The 12,269-nt window shown below is 37.2% G+C and overlaps 1 protein-coding gene across 6 annotated transcripts in view; it reads left to right on the top strand.

Moving 5' to 3' along the window:
- The window catches only part of 8030462N17Rik (RIKEN cDNA 8030462N17 gene), an 83,003-nt gene that overhangs the window by 33,292 nt on the left and 37,442 nt on the right, over window positions 1-12,269 (top strand). For all 6 annotated transcript variants that reach the window (XM_006526426.2, NM_001368759.1, XM_011247069.3 and 3 more), the window contains exon 2: window positions 6,515-7,299. In XM_006526426.2, coding sequence (XP_006526489.1) covers window positions 6,585-7,299 — 715 coding nt within the window. In that variant the 5' untranslated portion in view covers window positions 6,515-6,584. The remainder of the gene's footprint in view (window positions 1-6,514; window positions 7,300-12,269) is intronic.

The following is a 12,269-nucleotide window of genomic DNA, read 5'->3' as shown; positions in this document are numbered from 1 at the left end:
TGGGTTTCTGCACCATACCATGGTACCAAAAATTCTGGAGTCCCACGTTTTACCAGATAACTAACTTTAAACAACAACAGCCCTATGACATAGTGTTTCTTTTTTTAAGATTTATTTTTATATGCATTGATATTTTGCTTGAATGTATGTCTGTGTGAGGGTACCAGATCCTTTGGAACTGGAGCTACAGACAGTTGTGAGCCATCATGCAGGTGCTGGGAATTGAACCAGGTTTTCTGAAAGAACAGCCAGTGCTTTCAACTGTTGAGCCTTCTTTCCAGTCCCAGACAACTCATTCTTCACCAATTGATATAGTGAGAGGTATCTCATCCCATGATTGTCCCAGTGATTGGGTATACTATTCTGACAAGGAAGTGAAGTATCTGAAGAATCCAGGAGCCACTTGTGGCGATGCCCTTAATTCTAGCACCCAGGAGGCAGATCCAAATGGATCTCTGTTAGTTTGAGGCAAGTTGGTCTACATAGTCAGTTCCAGGCCAGCCAAGATTACATAGAGAGACCCTATCTTCAAAACAAAACCAAAAATAACAAAACAAAACTCAAACAAACCCAGGAAAGGAGGATATGAAGTTGAGGTGGTAATTAGAAAATTTTTATTTATTTATGTTAATTATTAAGATTTATTTTTAGTTTATACGTAGGTAGGTGTGTAAGTCATCTGATGTGGGTGCTGGGAACCAAACTCTTTGTAAGAGCAGAAAGCACTCTTAATCATTGAGTCATCTTCTGAGCCTCTTTTCTCATGTATCCCAGGCTGACCTCCAGTTCATCCTACCTCAGCCTCCTGACTGGGATTACATGTTACACCTGACAGGAGACTAGCAATGAATAGGTTGAATGGATATGTGACTGAATGTGTTAGCGAATGAGTGGGCTGATGAGAGTCAAGGAATAGTCAACTGTGTCTGACCATAGGGAGAAGAGACAGGCATGGGTTGTAATAGCCACATAGCAAAAGACTCCCTGTAGTTTGACAGGAAGAACAGTGTGGATGAGATTGCCATTATAACAGGAATGATGGTTTATATTTATACTCACTGTGCATTCACTATGAACATTAACCTAGAAGCCTAAATGATATGAATCTCACTGGATGCTTTCTTGAAAAAAATTTTTTTTTAAAATTACATTATTTATGTGTGTGTCTGGTCACGCACATGCTGTGGTGTGTGTGGTAGTGAGACAATACCTTAAGGGAGTCAGTTCTATACTTCAGCATGTAAGTCTCGGGGATCTAACTCAGGTTGCCAGACTTTGTTGCAAGTGCCTTTCTTTGCTGAGTCATCTTCTGGTCCTAACATTTTTAAATTACCTGTTTATTAACTGTGCATGTGTGCGTGTGCGCACCCACATACGGAGGTCAAAGTATAAAGAACTCTATTTACTGTGTGAATCCCAGGGATCAAGCTCGGGTTGTCAGGGTTAGCAGAAAGTACCTTTTAGCTGCTGAACCAGCTTGCCAGCTTTGGCTTCACACTTAAAAAAAAAAAAATCATAATTTTCTACTTCCAGCTATTTAATTATCCTTACCAAAAAAAAAAAAAAAATCCACTTTCTGGACAGGGGAAGCCCACGAGACTTCTACCCTACACTAAGAATACACTAAGGAACGCAACTAAGGACCACCAAGAGCAGGAGAAACAGTCTTCCCCAGGGAAGAGGACACCGATTGGGTACCACATGGTAGCCCTGAAAACCCTTACAAAAGCAAAAGTAACATGATATAGACAAACACACATGCAAGCATGCACACAGTAACAACGAAAAAAAGAGGCCATGGTTTGAAAGAGAGCAAGGAGGGGGGGTATATGGGAAGGTCCGGAGGGAGGAATCAGAAGGGAAAAGCGGTATAATTACATTGTAGTCTCAAATAGAAAATATAAAAAGAAAAAAGTCCACTTTTTGATAATTTGATTGTTTGGCATGATTAAACTGTGTATATCTTTCCTATTGTATTTAGAGAACTTTATTTACCTTGGATTTATGTTACTTTTTGACCTAACCCTATATTTAATTATAAGAAAATTATATTCTAGAGGGAAAGCTTTGTAGAATTTATTGATGAAAAATGACCCAAATGGTAGAAATAAAAGCACTGCCCTTTTTATGGTAGAGTTTTGAAAGATATTTGTTGTATATGGTAACAAAATTCAAGAGGTACAAAACTGCATATAATAACATCTTCTATTCCTTGCCCCTCTCTTCCACTTTCTTAGGGATCCTTCCAGAAATTCTGTGCCCTATATAACAAACAAAATCATAAATAAAATGGCTTGTTCTATTTTTATTTATTTATTTATTTATTTATTATATGTAAGTACACTGTAGCTGTCTTCAGACACTCCAGAAGAGGGTGTCAGATCTTGTTAGGATGGTTGTGAGCCACCATGTAGTTGCTGGGAATTGAACTCAGGACCTTTGAAAGAGCAGTCGGTGCTCTTAACCGCTAAGCCATCTCTCCAGCCCAAATTGCTTGTTCTTAAACAGATAGTATAATTACCTTTTCTGTTCACTTAAGGGTTGTGTGTGCATGTGTGCACATGTGTATGGAAGTCAGAGGTTGATATCACTTGTTTTCCCTAGATCACTCTTCACCTTGTTTTTTGAGACAGAGTCTCTCACTCAACCTAGAGCTCATGAATTTGACTAGGCTGGTTGGCCAGTGAACGCTCAGAACTCTCAAGAACTTGCCTGTCTCCCACTACCTCCAAGCACTGGGAATAAATGTGTGTAATCTAAACTAAGGTCCTCACGTGTGTGCAACAGGCACATCACCAACTGAGCCATAATCTCCCCAGCTGCCTCATTTAGTTTTTGTTCACTGCAGCTGCTCCATGTCATTTTATATGAAGAGCCTTTTCCTTCTTAATGCCCACATTGTTTGGAAAGACCTTAATGTGCTCACTGGCTCTATTTACGGTTAATGTCAGTCCTTTGTGGTTGGTTTGGAAATTGTGGGGTTTAACTAGAGTACTGTTGACCTATTTAGGCAACTGTGACAAAATCTCATTTAAAACTTAAGTTTAAGGATTTTGAAATGCAAGTTAATTGTTTGATTGATATATAATATTGAAAATAATATTGTACAAAAAAGTAGTTCAGATTCATCTGTGCTATCCATATAACTTATTCTCTGAAGAAACAAGAGTCATGGGCATTTTAACTCATTGATTTTTTTTCTTCAGATTTTAGCTTCTTAATAAACATGTTGCAGAAGAGTTTAGTTAAAACTTCATAGCTGGGGCTGGTGAGATGGCTCAGTGGTTAAGAGCGCCGACTGCTCTTCCGAAGGTCCCGAGTTCAAATCCCAGCAACCACATGGTGGCTCACAACCATCCGTAACGAAATCTGATGCCCTCTTCTGGAGTGTCTGAGGACAGCTACAGTGTACTTACATATAATAAATAAATAAATCTTTAAAAAAACCAACCAAACAAACAAACAAAAAAACTTCATAGCTGGGGTAGAGAGATGGCTTGTTGGTTAAGAGTACTTACTTGTTCTTCCAAATTTGGTTTCGTTCCCAGCACCCAAGTTGGGCAAGTTATAAGCCATTTTCTGGCCAGGAACACCGCGCATACATATGTTTGCACAAACATACACTCTGGCACAGACAAGACACATGCACATAAAATAAACAATTAAATCTTTAAAAAAAAAAAGCAGCAAAACCAGCCCATGTCATTATAGCTGTCTCTGAATTCTTTTTTTCTTTTTCCTCTTTTTTTTTTGTTTTTTTGTTTTTTGTGTTTTTGATTTTCTGTTTTTTTTTTTTTTTTTGTCTTTTTCCTCTTTTAAGATTTATTTGTGTGTGTGTGTGTTTCTGGAGAGACAGACACACTCGTTCACAGAGATGGACAGGAAGGGGGAGGAGGGGAATACGAATGTGAAAATGTATGCAACATGTGTATGTGTGCCTGAGGAAGTCAGAGAGAAGCTTATGTTCGCTACAGCTGGAGCTACAGGCAGTTGTGAGCTGCCCAATGTGGGTCCTAGAAACTGAGGCCAGCAAGTTCAGCAAGTGTTCTTAACCACCATTCCATCTCTCCTCAACTGCCCATTCTCCATTCTTGTTTGTTTCTTGCTTATCTTGTTCTGATGCAGCAGAGGGCAGGACTCCTGCTAAGTGTAATACCAACTGCATGAGCAGGTCCAGCAGACTCTTGTGTTGCAGATGAGACTCCCAGGGCTGACATTGGCTGGGACTTGGCAAATAAGTTAGGCCAAAAGGTTCGAAATGTATACCAGCTGCTATAATGAGAACATTGATATTACCTGTGCAGGTCATCTCATCACCTTGCAGGCTGAGAGCAGAATAGATGCAGGCAAACATAAGCACATGGTGGGCAGTGGGGATGATGCTGGGAAGACTGCCATTGCTGGATGACGTGCTAGTCTCTACATGGAACAAGGCCTTCCTCTCAGGTAGCACTGAGGAAGGGGGCAATAAATTAGTTTTTAGTTTGCTGTTATATTGTGATACTTTTTAATATTTTTCAAAGTCTAATGATCTCTTCTTTCAATACTAGAGTTTGATGTATTTGTTATAAATGACATTACTTTCATTTTAGTATTTTTTTAAAAGATATTTCAACTTTAAAGAACTGTTAGTAGAGGGATGGAAGACTGGCCAGAATGTATGATAAAATTAAAAAGGGAAGAACCTCTATTCTATCTAGAGTGTGAGTGATCCTCAACAGAAGAATCAGTGTCATCTTTCTCACATGCACTTTAGGCAAAAATTTAGAACCCTAGCTGGCCTTGATCTTGTTATGTAGCCAAGGGTGGTATTGAACTTTGATCCTTCCCACACTGCAGAGGCTCTGTCTCCGCGGTGGCGGTGGCAGGATTACAGACAGACAAGTTTAACTGTGACTTGTTTGTGCACTGCTTGAGATTGAACCCAAGGCTTTTGTGTTTTAAGCAGACACCCAGCTCACAAACTCTGAGCTTGTTTTGCTACAGTTATTTACTGGAGGGTGGGTATATACACATGTGTTATAGTGTGTACACATGTGATATAGTGTGCATGTAGTGGTTAAAGCTCATGGGAGTCCTTTTCAACTCTGTGGGTCCCAGGGTTGGAACCCAGGTTGTAAGGCTGCTTTTACTTCATCTGTTAACCATTATTAGTGATACTTTTCATTTATTGTTTTAGCCTATGATCCCTCTGTTGGCTTAAATTTCTTTTAGAACTGTTACACATCTATGCTTGTTTTCATTTACTTAAAAATTAGTTGTAAAAAATACAAATATGTTTATGAAATAGGCTACACAAGAGTGTCACAAGTTAGTAAATACTCAAGTAGGAATAGTTTACACTTCTAGAGTTTGTTAAGGAAACTATCACAGTGCTCATTTTATTAGAGAAAAGGGCTATGCAAGGGGAAAAAAGTACGTAGAATATCATGTTTAAATCAATAAAAGAATGATGCTTCAAATGTTAGATCAATAAAAGAAATTTTCTGATATTTTCTAGGTTTTGTCATAAAATGAGCTGATATTTGGTAGACCCAAATGATGGAGATGCTGTATTCTACATTTCTAGCATACTGCTAAGATCAAGGTTTGCAGGCTAGCTGCCTTTGACCTGTGGGGTCATTATGTTACCTTCTGTAACATTCTATGTACAGAGCGAGGGAGTGGTTTGCCTTGCTTCCTAGCATTCTCAGGAAAGCCTTCAGTTCATGAAATTAGCAATGCAAAAAGTTACAGACTGGTGGTTAAAGATTATGTTTTGCTCATGATTAATTAGATTTGTGTCTTTTATGGGAGTGGTGAGGACATTAGGTTCTAAATTTAGTATATAAGGTATAAAATATGTAGGATAGTTTTATTAAATGTGGTCCTAGTCAGAGACTTTCAGGATTGCCTGAAATTCACTATGGATGACCTTGAACTTTTAATTCTCCTGCCTCTCCTTATAGTGCTGAAATGACAGGCATATAGCATCATGTCTAGTACTATATAGTGGTGAGGATTGAACCCCAGCTTCATGTATGCAAAGCAAGCAAACATTACCTACTGAACTACATCTCCAGCCCCAGAAGAGTCTTATTTTAAACCATTCTTTTTATTATATTAAAGTCAAGTACACATTATTATATTAATTTTTCAAAGATTCCTTTTTTTGAGTCTTTTAAACCTTTCTTATTTGGTGCTGGAGATTGAACTCAGGGCTTCGCGTACCTCAAACAAGTGCTCTACTGCTAAGTTACTCTTCCAACCCTATCTAAAGCTCTAAACTTAACTCTTTGGTTACTTGCTGTAATTACAATAGAGGTTAATATTCTATTTTTAGTAGATGAGCCTGCTAGGATTTTGTTGGAATTAAATCCTTTGAATCTGACTGCCAACCAGCCAGGTTATGGGAACATAGTGTCTTAAAGGTCTGTTGTGCAAATGGTACCTTTTGCCACTCAGAAAAATAGGATGCTGCCTAGGTTAAATAGTCTTCCATTTCTAGTCATTGACTTTGTGTGTTTTCATACAGGCTGCTTCCCTGTTGCACCTTTGATATCGTTTCCTAGACTCCGTTCCATGATTTAATTTGGAATTCTGAGATGAAGATGGAGGAGGCAGTGGGAAAAGTTGAAGAACTCATTGAGTCTGCAGCCCCACCAAAAGCATCTGAACAAGAGACAGCCAAGGAAGAAGATGGCTCTGTAGAACTGGAATCTCAAGTTCAGAAAGATGGTGTAGCTGACTCTACAGTTCTCTCTTCAATGCCCTGTTTGTTGATGGAACTGAGAAGGGACTCTTCAGAGTCTCAGTTAGCATCCACAGAGAGTGACAAGCCCACAACTGGCCGAGTTTATGAGAGTGACTCCTCTAATCATTGCATGCTTTCCCCTTCCTCTAGTGGCCATTTGGCTGATTCAGATACATTGTCTTCTGTTGAAGAGAATGAACCCTCGCAAGCAGAAACAACCGTGGAAGGAGATACTTCAGGAGTGTCTGGTGCCACTGTTGGACGAAAGTCTCGGCGGTCCCGTTCTGAAAGTGAAACATCTACTATGGCTGCCAAGAAAAACCGGCAATCCAGCGATAAGCAGAATGGCAGAGTCACCAAGGTTAAAGGTCATCGGAGCCAAAAGCACAAGGAGAGGATCAGACTACTGAGGCAGAAACGGGAGGCAGCTGCAAGGAAGAAGTACAACCTGCTGCAGGACAGTAGTACCAGTGACAGTGACCTGACTTGTGACTCAAGCACGAGTTCCTCAGATGATGATGACGAGGTTTCAGGGAGCAGCAAGACAATCACTGCAGAGATACCAGGTAGAGGATGTTTTTTAAACTGACTGTAAGCACCTGGTGGCCTTTCTCAGCTGTCAGACTCAGTTAGATGTGTGACACTTGAAAAAATCCAGGAGACTGCAGCTCTATATAAATTTGAAGACTGCAGTCTATTAAAAAGACATGGCCAACTTAAAAAACAAACCTATTCTGAGTTGCCAGTGCACTTTTTAGCACATCAGCAAAAACATTAAGTGGTTAATGATAGGGACAAGATTATTTTTAAGAAATGGAATTCTCACAGGTCCTTCTCTGTAACATACTGTTTGAACTTCCGTCATTGCCTTTTTAGCACTGCATAGATTAAAGACTCGTTGTTGAGCATTATTACTAAGTACAAGTACATTTTCCTCAGGACTAGGCACCTTGCTTTATTATCTAGCCTCTGCACTTGAGCTTATGGTGTCTGAAATGATACATTCTTTCATTAAAGCTTTCTAATTACTGGTCCTCCTAAAACAGTTGTTTTGTTTTGTTTTGTTTTGTTTTGTTTTGTTTTGTTTTGTTTTTCTGTTTTCCCTGAAATTTAGTGGATGATAAACTAGTTACCCATATTGCACCTTTTTTTTTTTTTTAAATCCTACCTTGTCACTAGATTGTAAAGAATGCTCAAAAACTTTCCCCTTCATCTCCCAGGCTTTAAAAAGTTACTCAGAAATTGGCTTGTTTCAGCTCTCATAAATAAAAGGGTCTGTAGTTTATTATATGTTAGCATGTCTGTTTTCCCTGTATTATTGCATCTGATACTGTGTGCTACAGAGGCAATCTTTGAGATTTCATAGAGGAAGAAAGATGATATCTGAATGGTTCTTAAGTGAAGAATTCTCATTATTGAAGAGAATTATATATACTAGGAATATTTTGTAAAGTAACTGATACTTAGTTGGTCATGACAGCAGTGTTTATTTCTGCACTAAAGAGGGGAAAGTTTTGGTTTTCTTAAAGTTTATAGGTGATTTTTTTCACTTTAGTTTTCTGCAAAAGGTAACACTTATGATGTACAAAGGATATTTCAAGAAAAAGCATATTGGTTATCTAAATTTATTCTTAACCATGTAAACTCAATAGCAAGAATAATTTTAAAAAGCACTTTAACAGGTGCTTAGCATATAACAATAAGTCTCTTTCATATAGCATATTAAATATGAGTTTAAACAGTCTTTAGAAATGCTTTTCTGTGATATCTTGATCAAATTCCTTTAGTAGTTTCTTCTTATTAAAACTAAATGAGAAAAAGTTAAATGTAGCTCATGAAAGAAGCAGACTGTTGGTGGCTCTAAGGCATGTTCTAGGTATATTTTAGTTTTCCATTTACTATTATTTTTAAGGAAGCCTTACTACATACCTATAAAATTGTATATTCTTATATTCTGTTCTAATCTGTTAATCAAATTTATTATGGATACAGTACTTAATTTCAATTGAACAGATTTTCATGTAACCACATCAACACTTTGCCTTTTTATGGAAAGGGAGAAGTGGGTGAATAAAATTCTTTTTAAAGCTAGATCCCATTGTAGAGGTGAAATGAGTAATGTCTAATGAACACTCTCCTATTTTCTTAATATGTAGGCTAAGTATGCTTTGTTCATATCTGACTAACAATCATTTTTAAGACTTCGAAACGTTGGTATTCTTTCTGTTTGCCATCTATTGTTAATTGTGAACCAATCAAGCATTGAAGTAAGTTCATATTTACTGTATTTCTGTTTTTATATATCATTTAATTAAGTTTTTGGCATTTGAGAAGAGGTAACAGTTTCTAAGGTGATTGTGGGAAATCAAATGGTAGTTGATGATGAAGGCTACTGTATGGCTGTGGAATGCACTGCTCAGATTTTTGGAGAGGAAGGTGGCAGTAATCACACACAGGACAGGCATAAATGGTCTCTTTGAAAATTATGCAAAGCAGCAAATATTGATCTACCTAGTGTTTAAATATAAGGAACTTCAGGTCAGCCATATTGTTATGCTTGAAAAACTGTGACTTTGTACAGTTCTACTGGAACAGACACACATTTTTTAATTTTCTGAGTCACATGACTTTGGGCAAGAAGGGAGGCACACTCAACCTTATATAGCAAGAGTGGTTTTGAAAATGCCATGAAGCAACCTGAGTGAACCACATGGACATTCGTGGGAACTGACACTGATGTGCCTAAGACAATCTGGGATGCTGAGACTTTGAGTCCAGCTGTTTACACAGAATGGGAAACAACTGGAACAGTAAAACATTTCCTACTATGTAATTTTGTCAAGATATAACCAGTTTAGTAATTCAGAAAAGTTTGTAAGCTTTTGTTTAGTCACATCTTAAGAACTGAAGGAAGTATGTGATTGTACTACATGCCAAGTCATTTAATAGTATATTTCACTTAAAGAGAGTGGTGCAGACTAGTACAGCTTACTGATTTAGTTTGATATTTTGGAAAGAAATGTTTAAGAAGTTTTTAAAAAGATCAATTAACTAATAGGCTGCTTAATATTGCATTGTATCATTTTCTTGAAGTTTTTGGGAATAGGGATGCTTTAAGTATCTGTTTGGAACAAGAAGATAATCTGGCAGAACTTTCATTTGGAGGACTTTGAAATATTATAAATTTATAATATTTTATAGTAAATTAGTGTAAAAATGCTATGTGATAGTTATCTTGAATACTCAAGGCTTTTTTTCAAAAATGCCTGGCTTATCTATAATTTTTTGGTATGCTTTATATATTACCTTTGCAGTTTTTGATTGGAGCATTTATATGGCTTATGTTTTCTTTACAGTTATGAACATTATTTTTCATGGGGGGGCAGTTTCTCTGTAAAGTCACTCAAGCTATGTAAAGTTTGTTGGAAGTATTTTGATTTTAGTTAATAAGAATAATGGGCATTAGACTACTAAATTAAAGGAATTAGTTTGCTGAGTAAATTTGTGCATCCGTATCCACCTAGAAAACATTTTCTTCTCTAACTTTTCCTTTTCACTAATAGTTACCATAGTGGTAGCTTTGTCTCATCTTGGCTGTTATGGCCTACTTTTGTGTAGTCAAAGAGTGAGTATCCATGGAGGCAGGTAAGAGTTAGTTGTCTGAACTGGTTTACCTTTTTTGCAGTGGGTGAAGGTGTTACTGAGGACACCTCAATTCTTAATTCATGTGGGGGTAGTAAGACCAGCTCAGCCCCACTGAAGCCAGCATCTCTGCATCTAACTCAGCCACAAATATAGATATGCTCAGATGCAGTATGGCAGACTTGCCTAGCTAATTTTTCTATGATTATTATTCTTGCCTAGAATTAAACATTCTTAAGAAGTAACAGATTTGGGCCTGAGAGATGGCTCATGGTTCAGAGCAAGTACTGCTCTTTCAGAGGCTCAGGTTCTAGCACTCACATGGGATAGCTCACAACCACCTATAACTTTAGCTCTAATGCCGTTGGCAGATACACACACACACACACACTCATAATTAAAAATAAAGATAAATCTTTTAAAAAATAGTAAATTCTTCTTCCATAAATGGTTTGTCTGAATGCACTTATGTGCACCGTGTGTCTTTCTGGTGCCTGTGGAAGTCTGAAAAGTGCTTTTGATCCCCTGGAACCACGGTTACAGATTACTGTAAGCCATCATATTGGTGCCTAAAATTGAACTTAGGTCTTCTGTAAGAACAAGTGCTCTTAGCCAGTGAGCCACTTCTCTAGCCCCTAGTAATTCTACTTTTGTTAACATTTAAGTATATCTTCTATACATAACAAAATTTGTCATATAGGATATGCATCTGTTTTCTTTATCTTTACATCATTGCATTTTGAACCTTTAAACATTATTCTCTAGATTATTTGGATTTTGGATAATTTACTATAAAAATTAACTATAAAAATAACTATCCTATTGTTTGACATTTGGGCCATTTTTCTATTTTGCTGTTACAACTAAGAGTATGAACATTTAGGGTTTCTGATCATAGATCATAATAGTATGTTTAAAAAACATTTTTATTGTATCTTGAGTTTGAATGTTTATGCATTCTGTCTATAGATAATATATATAGTCTTGTTGATTTGGTACAGGATTTGGACCTTCAGGTTAATTTGTATGACTTTGCTATTTAGTGAAGTTGAAAACTACCTTTGCCACTTGTTCGTCACATTTTCTTCTTTGCACATATGCTTTTTTTCTTCTTAATTTGTAGGGGTTCTTAATCTATTGGGCATTTAATTGTTTAGAAAAGTTTTTATTAATCTAAGCAGTGAGGATGCATAATCCTGAGACTCATAAGGCTCCCCATGAGGCGCTGATCTTTGACCTAAATTGAGTATGAAGTGATTCTCAGTGACTAAAAGCTTCATGGTACTTAGTGTAAATAAGTGTTTGTAATCTGGAAGTAGTTTGGTAGCTGTTTAAGAGTTCTGATAGATAATATTGTTAATAAAATACAGAGGCAAAATAAATAGGTAAAAACTGTTTTAAGCTTCATAAATCCAGAGTAGGTTGGAAAGATTCATTCATGTTTGTTTGTTTTTTGTTCGTTTGTTTTTGTCTTAAAATTTGGCTTTGTATTTTAATTGCTGTTTAAAAATTCTGGTACCCAGGCTACACTTCAGCCCTATCAAATTAGAATCTTCTGAGGTCTGACTCTAGGCACCAGTGCCTTTAAAACTCTCCAAATGAACTGCTCAGTTAAGTAAACCAGGTTGTGTGGGATGATCGGATGGTGATGAGAATATAAAACTGGTATTCTGGTAATTTAAGGGATCAGTGGGTCTGATATTCTAACAAATGGGGTCTGGTTTTTAGAAATCAGAGTTGTAAAGTATGCATAGTTCTGTATTAATAGGCATAGGTACCTTCTTTTTCCATATAAATGAAAAAAAAATTTTTTGGCAGTGTCTCAGTAGGTAACTGGCCTTGACTAGTGGTCCTGCTGACTCCTCCTCATTCGCTCGTTCCATCCACCCAAGTG

This window comes from Mus musculus, chromosome 18 (genome assembly GCF_000001635.26).
Source record: "Mus musculus strain C57BL/6J chromosome 18, GRCm38.p6 C57BL/6J".
In the NCBI taxonomy this organism is placed as follows: Eukaryota; Metazoa; Chordata; class Mammalia; order Rodentia; family Muridae; genus Mus; species Mus musculus.
Note: the sequence above shows the minus strand (reverse complement) of the source record. Positions and strands in the feature narration are given on the sequence as shown.